This window comes from Xenopus laevis, chromosome 1L (assembly GCF_017654675.1).
Source record: "Xenopus laevis strain J_2021 chromosome 1L, Xenopus_laevis_v10.1, whole genome shotgun sequence".
Lineage (NCBI taxonomy): Eukaryota > Metazoa > Chordata > Amphibia > Anura > Pipidae > Xenopus > Xenopus laevis.
The window spans coordinates 37428957-37451228 of record NC_054371.1 but is presented as its reverse complement, the minus strand read 5'-3'; the positions used below and the strand labels follow the sequence as shown (position 1 = coordinate 37451228).

General features: G+C 39.3%; 1 protein-coding gene across 1 annotated transcript; it reads right to left on the bottom strand.

Annotated features, from left to right (window-relative positions):
- Positions 1-232: 232 nt before the first annotated feature.
- On the bottom strand, positions 233-18199 carry ube2k.L (ubiquitin conjugating enzyme E2 K L homeolog). The gene is made up of 7 exons (XM_018229184.2): positions 17916-18199; positions 12465-12558; positions 9024-9082; positions 7834-7916; positions 5680-5779; positions 4054-4182; positions 233-545 (listed from the first exon to the last, which is right to left on the bottom strand). The coding sequence occupies exons 1-7, from the start codon at positions 17976-17978 to the stop codon at positions 471-473; spliced, it is 603 nt and encodes a 200-aa protein (XP_018084673.1). The 5' UTR covers positions 17979-18199; the 3' UTR covers positions 233-470.
- Between the last annotated feature and the right edge of the window lie 4073 nt (positions 18200-22272).

The following is a 22272-nucleotide window of genomic DNA, read 5'->3' as shown; positions in this document are numbered from 1 at the left end:
TACGATGATATCAGGGTGTATTTGTGCACAGAATAAGCTATGCTAACTACAGCTCACTGAAAAATAAAACCTACTCATAAGCAGGTTAATATCCCCTGGATGCCTTCATTTAAACTAAGGAGCTTACGGGTGGGGTGAGTAGGAAAAACAAAATGCAGGTTTGGTTGCCCTGTAAAGTACAAATGTATACGTTGCCATTGGCTCAGCCCATAGGTCTATGTCTTTTTTTTCACAGAATTTAAAAAAAATAAAAAAAAAATGAAGAATTCAAGCCGTCCCATTGAATTGATGTAATTTACACAAACGCTTACACAGCTTAATTTACACAGCAGTTTCTTTGCCGTCAGTCTCGGGTACAGTGTAAGTAGCACAGTCAAGTAGGGGTGCCTTTATGAAAGAGAACCTATGCAGAATGCTAAAATAACAGGTGACGTGCTGTTCAGGTAGGGGCGGGAGCGGACGAGCAGCTCTCAGTTACTCAGAAGTAATTCTGTCGCAGTCTCTACATCCCAGGCTTTTGACGACAAGGCGGCTATTACTGCATTCTGCGGGAGACAAGTGACAAGCGTTACACTGAGGTTCCGCCGTAAGCAATGGACATTTTTGGGAGGTGCCATGATGTATGCCATTTAAAGGAACAGTAACATCAAAATATTAAAGTGTTTTAAAGTAATACAAACATAATGCCCTGCACTGGTAAAACTGATGTGTTTGCTTCAGAAACACTACTATAGTTCATATAAACAAGCTGCTGTGGAGCAATTAAGATATAATTACGTAGGGATGCATCATTTGACTTTTCGTCACAAAACAAGGAAGTAAAAAAATTTTTAGCCGCGCATTTCTTGCACGCCTCTATTTTTTCCTCCCCCTCGCTGATTTGCATATGCAAATTAGGATTCGGTTTGGTATTCGGCCAAATCTTTCACAAATGATTCGAGGGTTCGGATTTGGTGCATCCTTATAATTAACCCTTATTGGAAGCATAACCAGCCTATTGGGTTTATTTAATGTTTACATTATTTTCTAGTAGACTTAAGATATGAAGATCCAAATTACGGAAAGACCCGTTAGCCTGAAAACCCCAGGTCCCGAGCATTCTGGATAATAGGTCCTATGCCTGTACTGAAATTCAGTTGGATGTGCCTGCACCTGAGCCAACACAACAGTTTTGTGTACAGGCAGAAGAGGAGGCTCATGGCCGCCTGCTGATTTTCAGCCTCCATATTTCAGCAGCCCGTGTGCGGCATTAGTCTTATTTCTGATTCACACTGAACACTCGTCACTAATTAATGGTAATGACCTAATTTACTTCATCTATCTTATGTGAAACATATTAACTTGTCATTTTTTTCACTTGGAAATAAGCCAGAGCTGGGTGGCGGAACCAAGATAACAGATCTAGGTCACAAGTAGATCTAAGGAGGAGAAAGAAATGTCGTTTTGAAAACAAAGATTTTACTTTACTGCTTTAAGGTCAGAGACAAACGTGGAGATTAGTCGCCCGGCTACAAATCACCTCTTCTTCGGGCGACTATTCTCCCTGTACTGCCTTCCTGCCGGCTAGAATCTAAATCGTCAGCGGGATGGTACTCGTTGCACATCGTTTTCCTCATGAGGCAACTTCGGGCGACTTTGGAAAACAAAGCGATCAAACGCTGACAATTTAGATTCTAGCCGGCAGGAAGGCAGTTCGGGGAGATTAGTCATCCGAAGAAGTGGCAATTTGTTACCAGGCAACTAATCTCCTCAAATCTCCATGTTTGTCTCTGCCCTAAAGGTAATTGGTCCTTTTGTTCCTACTCTAAAGCCTGTTTTGCTTTATAGAAGACATCCAGGATCTACTCCCAGGATCTTAGCTGCAAGACAGAACATTTACTACACTGCCGTTCTGAATGCCTGTGGCCTACTAAATATTGACTACACAATAAGGAGCCATACATAGGCACACTCAGCCCCTCCACATTAAGGGGCAGATTTATTAAAGGAGAACTAAACCCTAAAAATGAATAGGGCTAAAATGCCATGTTTTATATACTGAACTTACTGCTTCAGCCTAAAGTTTCAGCTTGTCAATAGCAGCAATGATCCAGGACTTCAAACTTGTCACAGGGGGTCACCATCTTGGAAAGTGTCTGTGACACTCACATGATCAGTGGGCTCTGAGCAGCTGTTGAGAAGCTAAGCTTAGGGGTCGTCACTAATTATCCAGCAGAAAATGAGGTTTGTCTGTAATATAAGCTGATGCTACAGGGGTGATTATTAAAATCTGATGCTAGTTGCACTGGTTTCTGTGCTGCCATGTAGTAATTATCCATATTAATTACTAATTGGCCTTATACTGTAACATATATAATATATTTTCTATGTGTACTGTATATTTTGCGTCAGTCCCTAAGCTCAGTAACTGACAGTACCATGGAGCATGTGCAGTGAATAAGCAGAAAAGAAGATGAGGAGCTACTGGGGCATCTTTGGAGGCACAGATCTTTACTGCTAAAGGGCTTTGGTTGCCGGGGCTAGTACAGAAGCTCAAAACATAATGTACAACATTTCTAGCCTATTTTTATAGTTTAACTTTCATTGTCCTTTAAGGGTCGAAGTGAAAATCTGAATTTTCTATTTTTTTTATCAAAACTCTCAAATTCAAATTGTAATTTATTCAAGCTCGATTCGAGATTTAATTAGAATTTCAAGATTTATCATTCTCTGAACTAGAATTTGACTATTTGCCACCTTAAACCTGCTGAATTATATGTCAATGGGAGAGGTCCACGGATCAATTTGGTGATATTTGCAGCAGTGGCGTTGCTAGATTTTACTGGGCCCACAGCAAATTAATTCAAGGGCCACCAACATAACCAGAGGTTTTCTTTTTTTTACCAATATATGTTGAAATTGCTCATTATTTAGGGTCCCATGGGGCCCCTATACTTCCTCTGTAGCCCCTGGTTTGCAGCCTTCCTGACATTCGAGTTTTTTTCGGAGAAAAAAAAACACGAATCAAATTGAATTTGATTCAATTTTTCAGAGTTGTTTCTATTCATCAGAGTTGAATAAATTAGATTGTATTAATACATTTTGATTAGTCGAATTTCGAATTTATGGGAGTTTATAAAAACTCACATGAATTTGAAATTCGACCCTTGATAAATGTGCCTCTAAGTAGGCAGCTTACTGGGTAGTGTTTGGGAGCAAAGCTAAAGGCCTATCTAACCAGTGTTAGGTAACCTGCCGGGAAAGAAGCCCATCAGCCCACTGGTCCAGTCCATATATGCAAGTCTGCATATCCTAAAAGGAAACTTACATAGCCATGTTAAATTCACATGTGCTATATGGGAATGGACTTTCTTTGTGATGCTGTAGGGAAGTCTCAGTACATCTAGCGAATTCAGAATACTTTCCTTTTAATAAAAAGGTCACATATATTAAAAGGGGTTGTTCATCTTCCAAACACTTTTTTCAGTTCAATTGTTTTCAGATTGTTCCCCAGAAATAAAGATTTTTTTCAAACACTTTCCATTATTTACAGTTTTAAAGTTTAAAGTTGAATGTTCGTGTCTCTGGTGTTTGAATCTGGCAGCTCAGTAATTCAGGTGCAGACTCTGAACTGTTACAATTGTGCTACATTTAAGTGATACATTTCTCAGCAGCATCTCTGGAGTATTAGCAACTATTGTATCAATTCTAACAACTGCCTGAATTGAAACTCAGGAATTCTGCTCAGCAGGGACAAAGATAAGAAATGTATCAACGAAATGTATCAATTTAGAACAGTTTACAGGGTAGGCGACCCCCTCCCAGAGTTGCTTTAGAAGGTGAAACATGACACATTACACTTCAATATTTGAAAAAAAAAAAAAAAACGAACACACATAGAAAAAAGAAAGTAATTGGAAAAAGTAGTTATTTCAGGTGAACTATCTGAAACCAACTAGGTGTTTGAAGCTGAACAACCCCTTTAACAGTTCCTTTACGTCACTTTCTAACATGCATTATTAATGGACTCATTCAATATGAATAAAAAAAAAAAAAAACAACAACTCCACTTACCCTATCAAAGCCCATGGCACAAAGGTTCTCTATTTTTTTCGTGTATTCTGGACTAGTGACGGGTGCTCCTGCATACACATGTGCCCACAGTCGAGCCGTCTGTTTAAACATTTCTGGATTCTGTTTATACTAACGGGTTTAGCAGAGGGAAGAGACAAAAGACAGAATTGGTCAACATCATCTGTTAGACGGTTCCAATAGCTCTACGATGAACTCAGCTAAAACAGCATTGCTTCTGGAGCTGTTGTGAATACTGGCTAATACCTGCAGTGCAACAATAAGGCTTTTGCCTTATTTTTTTCCCTCAGACACTGATCTTTTATGTGTCCATAATGGTAGTTCCTACGTGAGACTTAATAGTTCCAAAGAGGTGATAACATTGTATTTATATGGCAATAGCTTAGTACACAGCAGTACAACTCAGAATCAGAACTCTACAATTCTGGGCATGCACATTTGTGTGCCTTCAGCCATATATAAAAGTAAACTCATGGCAAGGTAGGAAAACAATTGGTAAATAAAAATTGTGATGTGGGGTATGTAGATAAAAGCCATAAAAGGGACAGTGCTTACAGTGAGTGAGAGTGTGTGACAGAGTGAGAGTGTGAGAGAGAGTGTGAGAGAGAGTGAGTGAGAGAAAGTGAGTAAGAGTGTGAGAGAGAAAGTGAGTAAGAGTGTGAGAGAGAAAGTGAGTAAGAGTGTGAGAGAGAAAGTGAGTAAGAGTGTGAGAGAGAAAGTAAGAGTGTGAGAGAGAGAAAGTAAGAGTGTGAGAGAGAAAGTGAGTGTGAGAGAGAAAGTGAGAGTGTGAGAGAGAAAGTGAGAGTGTGAGAGAGAAAGTGAGTAAGAGTGTGAGTAAGAGTGTGAGTGTGTGTGAGTGTGTGAGAGAGCGTGAGAGAGCGTGAGAGAGCGTGAGAGAGCGTGAGAGAGCGTGAGAGAGCGTGAGAGAGAGCGTGTGTGTGAGAGCGTGTGTGTGAGAGCGTGCGTGTGAGAGCGTGCGTGTGAGAGCGTGCGTGTGAGAGCGTGCGTGTGAGAGCGGGTGTGTGTGTGTGTGTGTGTGTGTGTGTGTGAGAGCGTGCGTGTGAGAGCGGGTGTGAGAGCGTGCGTATAAGTGAGTGTGTGAGAGACAATATAAGAGTGCAGGTATCACCTAATAGTAACACGACCCTTAGCTATAAAGGGTATTGAATACAAAAATAAATAAATAAAGCAAAGGCTCTTGTGGTAAAGCTACACTTGTCTCAACAAATGTCTTGGGTGAGGTTAATAGGTTTTGTGCTTGATGGCAAATGTTATTGTTGGCTTGTCTGGACTGCCTCTGAGTACTACATGTAAGAATGCACCTTCCATAAGTGCCAGTCAAATGATCTGGTGTTACACTTGTTTCAATTCAGTAGGGAAAGCTTCACTTGCACACTGGAAAAACAAATCAATGACAAACACTGTGAATACCATGGGGGCTGGGCCAGTCATTTTATCACGAGATGGGCAAGGAAATGGTTCTGAAGCCACTTAGGGATACATTTCCATAATGAACATATTACACTGTACAATACATTAGGCCAAATATTTCAGATATAGTAAATGGGCAGCACACATAGTAAAGAGGGAGGGTCACACAGGTCTCACCTGATTGGCCACCACTGCATCCTGTGGATCATCTGGTTCTGCTGCTGCCAATAGAGCTTGCAACGATAACAATACTGTTCTTAAAGTCATAGCTGCAGCCCTAAGAGGGGAAAAAAATAATGGGTCACCTATTTATGGTTTGTAACTAACACATATTTGAAGATGTATATGTCTTGTATTTTGATAATTAAAAATGTATAAAGCCCTTATATATATTGGTATGAAGACAACAATAAAGAATATTACGTTTTAAGAAAAGGGAGTGCTGGTCCATTGCTAATTGATATATACATATAATCACCGTGCACCCCGCCATCAACAGCAGCCTTGGAGTGCGGATACTCACTGGAGAAAGAGTGTGTGTGTGTGTGTGTGTGTGTGTGTGTGTGTGTGTGTGTGTGTGTGTGTGTGTGTGTGTGTGTGTGTGTGTGTGTGTGTGTGTGTGTGTGTGCGTGCGTGCGTGCGTGCGTGCGTGCGTGCGTGCGTGCGTGCGTGTGCGTGTGCGTAGGTATGGGATCAGTTATTCTGGAAACCTGTTATCCAGAGAGCTCAGAATTATGGAAATGCTGTCTCCCATAGACTCCATTTTATCCAAATCTCTATGGAGTGTTTCCATCAATTTGTGTTCATCAGCAACACTAGGCTCTAACACTCCAATCATTACTGCCCACCACTTTTGGCAAAGGTATCTTTTTTTCTTATTGTATAATGTAGAAATAAACCCTGTGTGTATGCTTTGTAAAGCGCTGCCATTTGTGGTGCTATATAAATAAATACAATACTAGGCCAGAGAACAATATTCCTGTGGAAATCTTCAGCATTCAAAAACAATACACAGCTGTATGTAAAATGCCCAAAAGGACTGTGCGTGAGTGCCCCACTTTGAGAAACACTGAAAAATTCAGCTACAAAAAAAAAGTAGCATTATACAAAGCTGTAAGAAAATTATATTTTCCTAACAGTTGGCGTTATTGCATAAATGAGGAATGACAGAAGTACTAACAAGTAAGACTATGGTCACATAGTGTAGCCCTAGCCTTAAAGGAGAACTAAAGCTTAAAGGGGTGGTTCACCTTCAGGTTAACTTTTAGGATGTTAAAGAATGGCCAATACTAAGCAACTTATTCTTCATTTATTTTTTAATAGTTTATGAATTATTTGCCTTCTTCTCCTGACTTTTTCTGGTTAATATTCCATATTCTCATTCAAATCAATGCATGGTTGCTAGGGTGATTTGTACCAGATTGCGGACACTGCAAACTGGAGAGCTTCTGAATAAAAAGCTAAATGACTCAAAAACCACAAGTAATAAAAAATGAAAAACAATTGCAAACGGACTCCCTACATAATACTAAAAGTTAACTCAAAGGTGAACAACCCCTTTAACTGAAGAAGAATCTTTGAAATATTGTACAATAAGTTTTGCGATTCTGTACCAGCACAAGTCAACCACAGGCCTTTAGCATTAAATACTGTATCTGTGTCTCCAAAGATGCCCCAGTAGCTCCCCATCTTCTTTTCTGCTGATTCACTGCACATGCTCTGTGCTGCTGTCGCTTACTGAGTTTAGGGACCCACTCACAATATATAGTACACATAGAATAGAAATGTCACAATATAAGGCTGATTAGTAATTAATACAGATAATTACTATATGGCAGCACAGAAACCAGTGCAATTCGCACCAGAATTTAATAATAACCCTGTAGCATCAGTTTATATTAAGGACAAACCTCATTTTCTGCTGGATAATTTGATGACCCCTAAGCTTAGCTTCTCAACAGCTGCTCAGAGCCCACTGAGCATGTGAGTGTCGCAGACACTTTCCAAGATGGTGACCCCCTGTGACAAGTCCTGGATCATTGCTGCTATTGACAAGCTGAAACTTTAGGCTGATGCAATAAGGTCATTATATAAAATATGTAATTTTTAGCCATATTCATTTTTAGGGTTTAGTTCTCCTTTAAGTTGAACTAGAATTACACATTAAACAAAACTCTCCTTTGGTGAAAAGACCAAGCAACCAGTGCCACAATGCTTTCCTTAGAAGTCTGGGCACCTACTAGACAAATGTGCAGCGCCTAACAAAACAACTGCAAAACATACTGTGAAATTTGATGTGTCCCATATTCACAAAACTCCCCATGTCTTTACCATTGGTCTTTCAATATGTCCAAGCAGATGGCTCCTGTGACTGAACTAATATTCGGATGCCAGATTTTGGTAATAAAGCGCACCTAAAATAAAAAGTAGGGAAGGCAAAAGTCAGATGTGGAGCATCATAACAATGCAATTTACAGTTGTAAAAGATAAAGTATTTGTAATATGGACACAGTTACCAGACACTCGGGATAAGGCTGAAACCAGAACCCTGCGCAAAATGTCAGGATTCCTCCATAGCCGGAACAGAATCCTGGATTTGCCTAATGAAATCATTGTTTTCTAAATAGCTTATCTGCTACAGAAGCATGGGCCCTACTGACATTTTAAAAACATGAACTTTAATGCACATGGCTGCACTAAATTATTAATATAAATTATGGGAGCTCATCAGTCAAACCCCACATTTAACAGATCAGTGTGATAATCCGTTATATTTAAAGGGGACCGATCGCGAAAATGGAAATTTAATATAAGCTTCAGCATACCAAAATAAGAAACTTTCTAAATACAATCAATAAAAAATTCTGTATCCTTTCTGAAATAATCAAGTTTATCTTCACTGTCCCTCTCTGAGCATCTGTTGCTCTTCATTCTGACTTCTGGAAGGAGTTGGATGTCAGATATTTATTGACTTTATTGTTCGATCCAATATATCTTAAAGGGGGGCTTCCTTTCCTAACAGATGTATTAGAGCTCATTCAAATACCTGATTCCAGTACAAACAAAATCTAACAAATTAACTGCCTTTTGCACAAATTCTGCATGTAGAGAGACAGGATTTCTGTTGATTTTAATAGAGTGAGCTCTAATACATCTTCTAGGCAAAAGGAACCCCCCTATAGGATATATTGGATCTTACTGTTAATATCTGGCACCCAACTCTTGCATAAAGATAGAATGAATAGAGACAGATGCTGAGAGAGGAATAGTGAAGCTGAACTGTATTTCTGAAATGGTTCAGAATTGTTAATTGATTGTATTTAGAAAGTTTCTTATTGCAGTATGACAAAACTTATATTAAATTTAAATTTTTGCGATAGTTCCCCATTAAATGCATGCAAGTTATTTTATGTTCACTGGTAAATATGACTGTATTGTGGTTGTGGCAAGTGAAAGCCCTAGCAGTATATAATTGGCTCTATACAACTTTCTTAGAGCTGCAATTCTCTACATTCACTTACCTTAGGGGGGTTAAATGGGTAGGTTTCTGGAATTTTGATTTCTAACTGGTATCTCCCACCTGAAAAAAAAAATAAGGGGGTGGAAAAAAAAACCATTATTTTCTTTATACAGTATGTAGTGAATCCCAGTTGGCATGAAACGAGACTACGGCATATGAATCATCTGTCTTTACTAAACATTAGCCTGAACACAAATACAGCAGCTTAGTCATGTGTCTTCCAACATAAACAGACAATGTAAAGATTTTCAAGCAAAGACATTACACACAAAGTGAAATAGGCCAAATAGCTCAAATACAGATCCTAACTGCTACGCCAATATACTAGCAACACAGCAAAATCATTCTAGGACTGCTAGCATGCACAAAAAAGTGAATAATTCAGTATATTTCTACTGAAATATGGATTACTGCCTTAGGGAAAGCATTGTGTTTAGGCACCTATTCTGTCACTAAACCCAGAAAGCAAGCTGCACCATCACTTCTAAAATGCATTCACCATTATTAGTCAAAGACTCCTCCTATTTAATGGCAATTATTGATTTTCATTCCATGCCGGGATACTCCGTAACATTATGCACATAAATTTGCCTCTCCCTTATTTTGCCCTCTTTTGTAAATGTGAATGCATTCTGAAATGCTCAGTATGATCTAGTCTAATAAAAGCAAGGTGTACCTGAAGAGAAGTCACTGGCATGTGTTTTCAGGGAGATGAAAGATCAGCCAATAAGAAAAAGTAAACTGACTTAAATAAGCAATAGAAAGCACATTGTGGAACATCGCAAACTCATCAGCACAGGGACAATTTATTCTCTTTATAAGCATTATTTTCCATTTCTATCCGTTAGGAAAAATAACACCAAAAAATGTAAGTGTTTTAAAGGAATGACAATATAATAATAGTATTGCCCTGCACTAGTAAAACTGGTGTGTTTGCTTCAGTAAGACTACTATAGTTTATATAAACAAGCTGCTGTGTAGCCATGGGGGCAGCCATTCAAGCACAAGATACACAGTAGTTAACAGATAAGTTATGAAGAATCCCATTCTATACCACAGAGCTTATCTGTTATCTGCTGTGTATCCTGGACGTTTTCTCCTTTTTTCAGCTTTGAATAGCTGCCGGTGGCTATACACCAGGCTGTTAATATAAATTATAGTTGTGTTTGTGAAGCATCTCACCAATTTTACAAGTGCAGCACAACAGTACATTATATTTTTATTACGTTAAACCATTTTCTTTTTTTGGTGTTACTGGTCCTTTAAAGAGACAGTAAAGCATGCAGACAGTTGACACATAGTTTGCTTTAAAGGATAAGTAAACCTTTAGTGAATGTAAAATTGACGAGGGTGCTATCAATTGTTCTTCTGCTTAGGAAAAAAAATTTAGAAACCTTTCTCAAACCAACTACACAGAAGAACATCAGAGCAGCCTCTTTATCTCTCCTGACAACTTCCTTGACTACTTGGTGGTCAGAAACAGACCAGCAGGTGGTGCTGTTGTAACAAAATGTATTCATATTAACAGTACATGTATACCTTAATATCTTGGAATAAAAACAAAATAAATAATGAAAATAAATGGAAATAAATAATGAAAATGTACAAAGCAATAATTCTTATAATAGCACCCTCATCAATTTTTGCATTCACTTGAGTTTTACTTATCCTTTAAAAAGTATGAGTGTGGACACGGATACTTGACCTGAAAGTACACAGCTGGTTTATAACAAAGATGGAAAATAAAATTAGTGGCACCCTATATGAGGTCCTTATAGAAGGATTAGAGTGCCCAATCCCCTTTGGTAAACAACTTTTTAATGGTCTCTAGCTCAGGTGTCTGGCCGGCCAGTATTACATGTGATCAAATATTATTAATTGTAAAGGGCAATAAATGAAATGAATGTAATAAGCGATTCTATTGTTGGACTATTAGGCTCATTTTAATTAATGATGGGAAACAGGTTGCGGTTGATCTCCCAACTAGTAGTAGCTCAAGCTACACAGTAAGCCTGTCATATGACAGTGTGACTTGGTACAAACCAAATGACGAGGGTGAGTATTAGCAAATTGGTTCTGTCCCCCTTCTTACCTTAACCAAGGTAAAAAAAAAAGAAGAATTAAAGAATAATTAAATCACAAGTGTCAAACTGCATTTAAAATACAATACCCTGTAACAAAAAGTATAGAGAAATAGAATATTTGCAATAAAAGGCTGATTACAGGAAAACCCCCAAGCAATATAGGGCTCTATAAAAAGATATTACATAAAACAGCTAATATGTAAAACTCTGTTTCATTTAAATAAACCATTTTCATAATATACTTTTTAGTAGTATGTGCCATTGGGTAATCATAAATAGAAAATTGCCATTTTAAAAAATAAGGGCCGCTCCCTGGGATACTAGGATTCACGGTGCACACAAACAAACCAAACAAACTACACTTGTTAGGTCACATGAGCCAATGAACAGACAAAGCTCTGTATTTTGCTTTCACACTTCTTCCTGTTACAGTTAAGAGTTGTAGTATTTCTGGTCAGGTGATCTCTGAGGCAACACACAGACCATCACAAAATGGTGGTTCAAGGCAAGAGATGTAAAAGGACAATATTCACAATATATATTTTCCAGTTTGGTAAGATTCTTTAATATGCCACTTAATATGATTTTAACTTTGTTGCTTAAATGTTGATTTTGGGGGTAAAGTTTTCCTTTAAGTAATTTAAACTCACATTACATGACAGCATAGAAACCAATGCATTCTGAATCAGAATTGCTTAGTCAGCCCTAAGAATTGCTTAGTCAGCCCTCCCACATACCACTATATTATTATATGTGTGTGTTTTTTAATAAACATCAACAGAAAAATGGAATTAGTAGAAATATACGGACATTCATGTTTATAACATCTCTTAAAGGACACCAGGCTTTACAAAAATAATTAGAAATGCAAAGAAAACAGATAATCTCCTTGTCTGAAGAAATTCTAAACTGTACAATAGATAGAAATCCTGCATACTGCCTGTTATTCCACATGGAGAGACCTATTTCCGTCTTCAAAAAATCCTTAGAACCCTACCTTCTAAATGCGGCAAAGTGTAATTTTCACTAAAACTTTGTGGAGATGGCTAGAATTCAAAGAAACGGAGTGGTATAAGTCCCTTTGACCATTGAAGGCATCTTATATTTTAGATCCAAACTATACGCACTTTCCCCCCTTTTTTGCTTTTCTTTTTCTCTCTTCTTCTTCCTCCTCCCCTCTCCCTTCTACCCTGGCCAGCCCTCTCCACTTTCTATCCCTATGATGATTATGCAAATCTTGCAGCCCCGTATATGATATAATATGTGAGTCCTGCGAGAGCGATACTGTTTGCTGTTCATACTATAAGAAAATTTCAATAAAAATAATAATTGGAAAAAAAATCCAAATCATTACTTACCTTCATAAGGTGTGTCAGGTGGACCGGCTATTTCACCACGGAGCTCAGAGAAATTCTCGTCTACAAGGTCTACTTTGATTTGGTTTTTGCTAGTCTTAAAGGAAACAAGAAATTACGTTAGTTGGGCATAGGTACACATATCCATATATAGGCAGGTGTGTGTGTGTGTGTGTGTGTGTGTATATACACACACAACTTTATAATGTGTGTTAAATTAAAGTGATGGAATTTTAAACTATTTAAAGGTTCCCAGCTTGCACCTTCATTTTTTGATGTTTCTATTAAGTAATCCGGGGGGGGGGGGTGCTGTTAGGTCTGGTGCCTAGGGTGCACTTTTGTTGGATGTACCACCAACACTACTGCACTGTTGGTGGGTCATATTGCCCAGTTTGGTCAAATCATGCCAATCACCAGATCGTGTGAACAAGCCTTGGGAACGTATGCTTGGCAAGGAACTCCTCCCCAGACAGGTTTTTCAAAACTCCACACCACACACAGAGTTAACCTGCCTGTATGTTTTTGGAGAGTGGGGAAAACCAGAGTACCCAGAGGGATTGTGACTCACAGAAATGAATGTTATGTTTACAGAACACTACTGATTACATGCAATGTTGTAAACAAAACTGGTTCAAGCACAGAAATGTGCTGTCTTGTAGACCTGTGCTTCCCAAAATACAAGGGGACAAGGTAAATTACAGCTGGACACGGAGTGAAACAACCAAACTAGCTTAACACTGCTTTGTGTAGTCTTCATCAAATCTCTTATAAGCCAATGAACCCCAATTGTTGGGAGGCCACTGGCCAAGAGAGAAGAGCAGGGTCTGTACCTCAATAACTTTCCCATTCAAATAGTCACCACCACACAAACCATTGGTCCATGTATCTAACTACTCAATCATGAAGGACGTCAATTCCATTATCTGAGCAAGGTCTTAATTCCCCAGGCACACATTGTATATGATCTTTTGAGCTAAAAGCTGCACACACTAGGGATGCACCAAATCACGTGCACCAAAATGTTTCCCCTTCCCACCCCTAATTTTCATATGCAAATTAGGATTTAGATTTGGTTGGGTATTCGGCTGGATCTTTCGCAAAGGATTCGGGAATTTGGTTGAATACAAAATAGTGGATTTGGTGCATCCCTAATATATACATTTAATTTTATTATAAACTATACTTTAGGGGTTATTCACCTTTGCGTTAACTTTTAGTTAACGCAGAGAGAGAGAGTGATATTCTGAGACAAACTGGTTTTCGTTTTTTATGTTATTTAGCTTTTTATTCAGCAGGTCTCCAATTTGCAATTCAAGCAATCTTGTTGCAAGGGTCCCCATTACCCTAGTAACCATGCATTGATTTGAATAAGAGACTGGAATATGAATAGGAGAGGGCCTAATGAGTAATAAAAAGTAGCAATAACAATAAATGTGTAGCCTTACAGAGCATTTTCTTTTAGATTGGGTCAGTGACCTCCATATGAAAGCTGGAAAGTCAGAAGAAGAAGGCAAATAATTTAAAAAAAAAAAAATGAATACCAATTAAAAGGTTGCTTAGACATTCTATAACATACTAAAAGTTCACTTAAATTTGAACCGACTCCCTTTAAGGGAAAATGCATGGAAAATAATGAAACACGAGTTAATAAATTAGGAATATTTTAATACTTCCAATCTACTGCCTGTTTGCAGGGGTAATGAATTGGCTCTACAGTGGCCAACAAGGTATGGAATTTGAACGACAGACCCGTGGTACAGACAGACAGCCTACTGTCCTACAGTCTGGTGATCAAAACAGCAGGAAGTATAAGCAAAGAAGATTCTGAAACAGGGCCAATGCCTGAACTGACCTTTGTCCACAGCTCATGGATCAGTACAATACCATAGCAATATAAAAAAAAATCGTGCCTACTGTATACATTGACTATTGTGCTTTCAGATGCATTTGAAAAAAACATTATAGTTTTCACCCTAGGTAATTTGAATAGTATTATTCAAATTATTAAAACCATGGAGTAATGATGCAGCTGATAAGAGACAGCCCTCCTGTAATTCTGAGCTTTCTGTATAACAGATGCCATACCTGTACAGCTTTCTGTGGCTGGGTGACAGGTCCCCTTTAAAACCCATAGATCACCCGAGGCTTTCCCTTTGCGAGCCAAACTGATAACTCATGTCATGAACTTGAAAATACTTTTTACCATAGATACATTCAACATATTCCTAGGAATTCAGTCTCACCCTCTGGCTGAAAACAAGTCTGTGACCGTGATGAGGAGGTATTGTCCATCTTATCTGAGATTAAATGCCAAACACACAGAGTTTTATCTAATCTCAATCTTGGGATTTTCCATTTGACACACCCTGCATTACTCCATTTAGTGTCTCTGTATTTAGCCACAAATCAGCAAGCTGCAAGCAACCAATAATGAAAGGATTTTGGATTTAAAAAGATATTAATTTTATGGCTTTTCGTAAAAATCATTTATTCCTACACCCTGGAGAGAAGCTCTGACAAAAGCCATTGCTTGGTAAAACCAAACGTGCTGTCCTCTGTGGCCACCAAAGGTCATTCTTTTTAAATCTGATGGCAGGTGCTATGTATGCTTATAAATCTATTTAAGTGTAGCTTTTATTGGAAATTTCCAAAACATTATCAGAGAGTGAAGACTGCACCAACCTAAAGATCCAGCAGCCCAGTAAAAGCAATGATCCAGGCCTTTAAAGTTGTTCACAGCAGCTCCCTATAGTCTGATATTCCTGTTATTATGCCTTTTGAGTGTCAGTGACTCTGCACATGCTCAGTGTGTGTATGTATGTATGTATGTATGTATGTATGTATGTATGTATGTATGTATGTATGTATGTATATATATATATATATATATATATATATATATATATATATATATATATATATATATATATATATATATATATATATATATATATATATCTATATACACAGGTATGGGATCCGTTATCTGGAAACCAGTTATCAGAAAGCTCAGAATTATGGAAAGGCCATCTCCTATAGACTATTTTATTCAAACAAACCACATTTTTTTTCAAATGGTTTCCTTTTTCTCTGTAATAATAAAACAGTGCCTTGTACTTGATCCTAACTAAGATATAATTAATCCTTATTGGAAGCAAAAACATCTTATTGAGTTTATTTATTGTTTGCATGATTTTCTAGTTTTTAGTAGGTATGAAGATCCAAATTAAATTAAGATCCGTTATCCGGAAAACCCCAGGTCCTGATCATTCTGGATAACAGGTCCCATACCTGTACTGTATATTATGGTTACTGCTGCAGCCCAGAGCATGTTCTGTGAATCAGCAGAACTGAAGACAGGGAGCTACTAGAGACAAAGATCTTCACTATTAAAGGGCTCTGATGGCTTTGAACTGGCATATAAATTCAAAATATAAGGGGTATTATTTTAAGTCTAATTCATTGTTGAGCTTTAGTTCTGCTGGAAAAATAAAATACACAGTACAAAGAGACACTAACACTTTGCCTACTTCAAAAAAGAAACTTTAGTGTGTTATTCCCCCTTTAGTCATCCACCAAACGTCAATTCAATAGCATAAGGCAGCAACAAAGAAAGTGAAAATGAAAATTAAATAAAGGGATATTTTTTCTACCAAGAAGTTATGGCATGCTTTCATGCCACAGCTATTATGCGTATGCCAATCCCAGCAATGAGATTTTATCATGGAAACAAAAACTGCAGCACTGACCACTGAATATTGGTCAAAATAAATGGCAGGGATTGTTCTGTAACTCTGGAAAATATATTTTTCTGAATACTGTAGAGACCTTCCATTCCTGGGAGTGGCTCTAATGCAAACTGATCGGATGCTGCCCACAGAAAAGATACGTAGAAAGTGAGATTACCAATCCTAACGTGATTGCAATAACTTTTAGATGAAGCTGCTCAATGAAACAGCAGCAAACTCTCAATAAATCAAAAGAACTACGGAAGTACTCTGTGGGGGTTCTTTATCAAAATCCAATTTTTTCAGATTTTTTAAGTAAAAAAAGTCTGAGCAAACTAGAATCCACGATTTAACCTTATTTATCACTGACAAAATGCAATAAAATCGATTCGGAAAAAAATCTCAAAAATATTCTGTTTTTTGCATAAAAAATAAATTTTTCGCGTTTTAGGCCTCTCCAAGATAGTATCCAATACACTCCTGTAGTACCTCCCCAAGACTGTCTCTAATACACTCCTGTAGTACCTCTCCAAGACAGCCTAATAGAATCTTGTAGTACCTCTCCAAGACAGTCTCTAATATACTCCTGTAGGACCTCTCCAACTAATACACACCTGTAGTACCCCTCTAATAGACTCCTGTAGTACCTCTCTAATACACTCCTGTAGTACCCCTCTAATACACTCCTGTAGTACCTCTCTAATACACTCCTGTAGTACCTCTCTAATACACTCCTGTAGTACCTCTCTAATACACTCCTGTAGTACCTCTCTAATACACTCCTGTAGTACCTCTCTAATACACTCCTGTAGTACCTCTCTAATACACTCCTGTAGTACCTCTCTAATACACTCCTGTAGTACCTCTCTAATTCACTCCTGTAGTACCTCTCTAATTCACTCCTGTAGTACCTCTCTGTAGTACCCCTCTAATACACTCCTGTAGTACCTCTCTAATTCACTCCTGTAGTACCTCTCTGTAGTACCCCTCTAATACACTCCTGTAGTACCTTTCTAATATACTCCTATAGTACCTCTGCAACTAATACATACCTGTAGTACTTCTCCAACTAATACACATCTGTAGTAATTCTCCATGGCAGTCTCTAATAGACTCCTGTAGTACCTCTTCAAGAGAGCATCTAATACAGTCCTGTAGTACCTCTCCAAGACAGTCTCTAATACACTACTGTCGTAGCTCTCAGTGACAGACTCTAATACACTCTAGTAGTAGGTCTCAGTGACAGACTCTAATGCACTGTACCTGTAGTTGACAGACAAATACACTGTACATGTAGTAACTCTCAGTGACTGACTAATACACTGTACCTGTAGTAACTCTCAGTGACAGACTCTAATACACTGTACCTGTAGTAACTCTCAGTGACTGACTAATACACTGTACCTGTAGTAACTCTCAGTGACAGACTCTAATACACTGTACATGTAGTAACTCTCAGTGACTGACTAATACACTGTACCTGTAGTAACTCTCAGTGACTGACTAATACACTGTACCTGTAGTAACTCTCAGTGACAGACTCTAATACACTGTACCTGTAGTAACTGGCCATATCAGCCCCATACATTGAGCTCCTTGTTATGTCTGGCTGAAGCAAACTCCTATATCAGTTGTTTATGGCAGTTTTCCGGAGCTATCCTATACACGACTGTCATTAATGTTTTCCCTTCTTTGTATATAGTAACACACTTCAGCCTTCTCTCACCTCTTCGCTTTTCAGCACCTCCTTGAACTCCCTTTTGATCCTTTGCGCTGCGATGTTCGCCATGACTGCCCCACTTTTCGTACTTGCACGGAGTCACGTGAAATTGCTGCAGTGCACGTGAAGTACGCCAGGCTTCCGGCCTCCCTACTCTCCCGGCCCTGTGTGCTCTGCCTCCCCCGCCCCGCACAACGAAACCTAGCACAACAGTACACTGCAAAATGGCGATTCTGACACATGCGCAGTAGAAAAGTCAGGGCGGCTCACAGGAAGAACTTCCAGACACGGTCCCGGTTCACGTCACTTGGGCAGTCCTTCCAATGAGAGACGTCAGAGCGCGCCACAGAAGCCGGGCTTAGTCACGTGTGATGTGTCACTGGCCAACACCAGTCTGAAATTATAGGTGCGTGTTGTTGGCTCTACCAGCAGAAGTTGCAGCCAGTCACAAATATGAGATTAGCATTAGAGGGTGGCTCTGGCCGCCTGACTCTATGAAGCATTTGTCTCAGCAAAATGGAAATAATGGCTCATTCACCAGACTTGTATTGGAAATCCAGAAGGTTTCCTGCTTACTCTGCTGTATGGGAACTATTTGTTCTCTCGCTTTTCATACGTCCTGTGACTGTGACCTATAGTTCAACTTTTCTACAAATAAATAGCCTGGAGTTTTTAAATATCCTATGGTTATTTGCCCCACACTGCTAGATATGCTAGTATCTGGATAATATTGTACGACCCTGAACAGTTAAAACATTTGTGGTACCAGGACAAGTGTTGTCAGTTCGCTAGGAACCCCCCCAAGTGAAGAAAAACTGGGCTGGTGCCCCTCTTCATAAAAAATACTACTACCAGATCTTGTCCTGATTTCCCCGAAATCCCTTGTGCCTCAGTTTGACTATTTATACACCTGCACATCCACAGTACAATTCATATATAATGTTGTATATGATAGTGTATGCCAAGCTACACAATTACTGTCTAACTCTAAATCACTAAATCATTTAAATGACAAACATGTCAACAGAATTTACATTTAGTCCCACAAAACAAACTTTTTTAAAGTGGTGGTAAACCCAACCGTAATGCTGTCCCACAGCACCCCCTTGTTTTCTATAGGCGTTTCCTAAAACCATTCACCAATGAGAATTCCACTGATCAAAATATTCATTACAAATGCAAAAGAATTGACTGAAAATAATTTTTCCTGATTATATTACACTGGAATCAAACATGGGGACAGAGGACACTTAGTACGGGAAACTGTGCTTAAAGGAGAACTTAAAGGGCATGTAAAGTCTAAAATAGAATAAGGCTAGAAATGCTGTATTTTGTATACTAAATATAAACATGAACTTACTGCACCACAAGCCTAATCAAACAAATAATTTATGCTTTCAAAGTTGGCTACAGGGGGTCACCATCTTGTAAATTTGTTAAACATCTTTGCAATACTAAGACTGTGCACATGCTCAGTGTGGTCTGGGCTGCTTCGGGATCATCATAAACAAAGCTGCTTGAGTTCTGCATGGCTGGGGAGTAAGGCGGGGGGCTCCCCCTGCTGTTCATAAGTATCATTGTTTCCCTGCTCAGCAGTTAGGGACCATCTTACAATTCCTATCCACAACAGTAAATGAAGGGAGAATTCTGCTGCATACAGTCAGGTTTCTTATAGAAACGATACACACTTTTTAATTAAAGTATATTGGAGATAGGTTTCTTTTTCATTAACGAAAGTAAAAATTGGATTTTATTATTTTGCCTTTAAATGTCCTTTAACCCCCGCGATGTTAAGTTCCCACTGGCCCCCCTCCGTTGCCCCCCGTCCCTGCCTCCCCCTGCAGTCTTACCCCAGAATTCTGTCCCCTCTTGAAATAGTCACATGCAGAGTGAGCGCAGCGGAGCTCACGGACGCCATCTTCTACACTTCGGTATTCTTCACAAAGTGAGCGGGGTCTGCCAAAAGAGAAGGAAATTGTCGAAGGGAAGGATGAAGACATGAAGATTACTGAAGAGAAGAAGATGGCGCCCGTGAGCTCCGCTGCTCTCACTCTGCATGTGCGGTCACTATTTCAACAGGGGACAGAATTCAGGGTTAAGACAGGGGGAGGCGGGGAGGGTGGCCATTGGGGACTTAACATTGTGTGGGGGTTTAGTTCTCCTTTAATGTTTCCAACTCCAGTTGCAGGAACAAAAAACAGGGAGCCAGATTTATAAAGATCAGCCGGGATTCTCATTGGAGAATTTAATAACTGGCTGCGGAAATTTGGGGAAAAGTGTTTTTGCTCAATATTACTTTCAGAATACAACCCTGATTACAGCTATATTACAGCTCCCAGCATGTCTCAACCTTTATTATATGAGAATAAACAATTGCAGCAGCACTCCGATATGTGAAAAAACTTTTTATTCGTGCAACAACGGCAACGTTTCGGACTATTCCAGTCCTTTATCAAGCCAAACAAAATGTGTAACAAACGTGCTTTTTAAAGGTGATTGCCAGGTGCTTAGTGGGAGGATTTAACAATTAATCACCACCTCCCAATTAAGAGACTCAATTCCCAGCAGTCTCTGTAAAGTGTCCATGAAAACCTTTTTGTGAAGAAATTCTGACAAAATAATCAAGTCAATAAGAAGCAAGCACACTTATTAACAAGTAACTTGTAGTGATATGACTATTACAGTTACTTTAACGGTCAGGCCACATGATCAGATTCGGGGAGATTAGTCACCCCAGTGACATATCTCCTCTTCTTCGGGGGGCGACAATCTCCTCGAACTGCTTTCCCCCTGCTCTCCGCCCAGTGTCGTACTGGCCCGGCGGGAAACCGGGGAAAAACCCAGTGGGCCCCGACCCTCATGGGCCCCCCGCCGGGCCAGACCCCTCTTCTGATGTAGGAATGCTAAACAAAAAGTTTTCTTTCGCACCACGCAGCGCCGTCTGCGCTACGCTGTGAGCGCATTCATGCGTGTAGCCCGATCGGCACCTCACAGTAGGGGGGCCAGAAGGGGCCCTGGACAGCAGTCCCGGTGGGCCCAGGGCCCCCCAGTCCAACCCTGGCTCCACCGGCTAAAATGAAAATTGCCTAGGGGAAGGCACACCGGTGCAGAACCATAGAGGACAAAATATCCTGTAAAAGCCTTTGCAAGGGTTAAATCCTGCTCTAGGAGCAGTCTCTCTCTAATGCGAGGTGAGTTTGTTTTTTCCACTATTTGGTCTCTTACCATTTCATCTGTTAGATTCCCAAACTGCAGAGGCAGAGGCTAAAACTCTCAGTCAGGAAACTGCTGGGAATGTACAGATTGTGAATTCAACACTGTGGCCTAATAATGCACAGTCACAGGCAAAATACAGTGCTAAGGAAAGGGATTTACCTACACTGCAAAACCGTGTAAGTTTATATGCACTGTCAATGTCAATACTGCTTCTGCTGACACTCCATTAACCTGATGCTTGATAAAGGTTCAGCTGTTTCTATACTACCAAAGGATATTTTCTAGAAATACTTTGCAAAAGATCTGCTTGTTACACCTGCCCTGAGACTGGTCATTTACTTAAAGGATCCAACCCTGTTCTTGGTTGCTTGACAGTGACTATACAATTTGAATCAAATACTGCAAAATGTGAATTTTACATTGTGAATAAGGGCACTGCTATACTTGGAAGGGATCTCTTTGCTGCATTAAATCTACAATTAGTTGATGGTCTCATTACTACAGCAACAGTGCCTGCCACACAGCCAGTGTCTAAAATTTCACGACAAAGCAAAGAACTTTGTACAGAAAATTAAGTTGAGACCAGATGTAAAACCAGTACACCAGAAATGGAGGCGATTGCCCTACTCTATAAGGAAGACTGCCTCACAGGAACTAAAGAAACTGGTAGAGCAAGATGTGGTAACTGCCATTAATTCTTGTGTTACTTGTCAGAATCATGACAAAACAGCTATCACACATGCACCACCACTTAAGCCAGTACTATTCCCTGATTCAGCATGGGAAAACCTTGCCATTGATATTGTCGTTCCTTTTGCAGATGCTCCTATAGACTGCAGATTTGCTATAACCTTGATAGTCTATTACAGTAAATGACCTGAAATTGCATTTGTTTCTCATTTAACATTAGCTATAGTAATAACATTTCTGTCTACAGTCTTCAGCAGAGAAGGTAATCCAAAGGAGTTAATATCAGACAACGGAACACAGTTTGTCTCATCTGAGTTTGAATCCTTTCTGAGAGAGAGGAATATCGTGCATAGGAAATCTTCAGTGTATTACCCACAAGCAAATGGAGAAGTCGAGTGATTCAACAGAGGTCTGAAAGAAGCATTACAGACAGCAAATCTTACTGGGAAATCTTGTA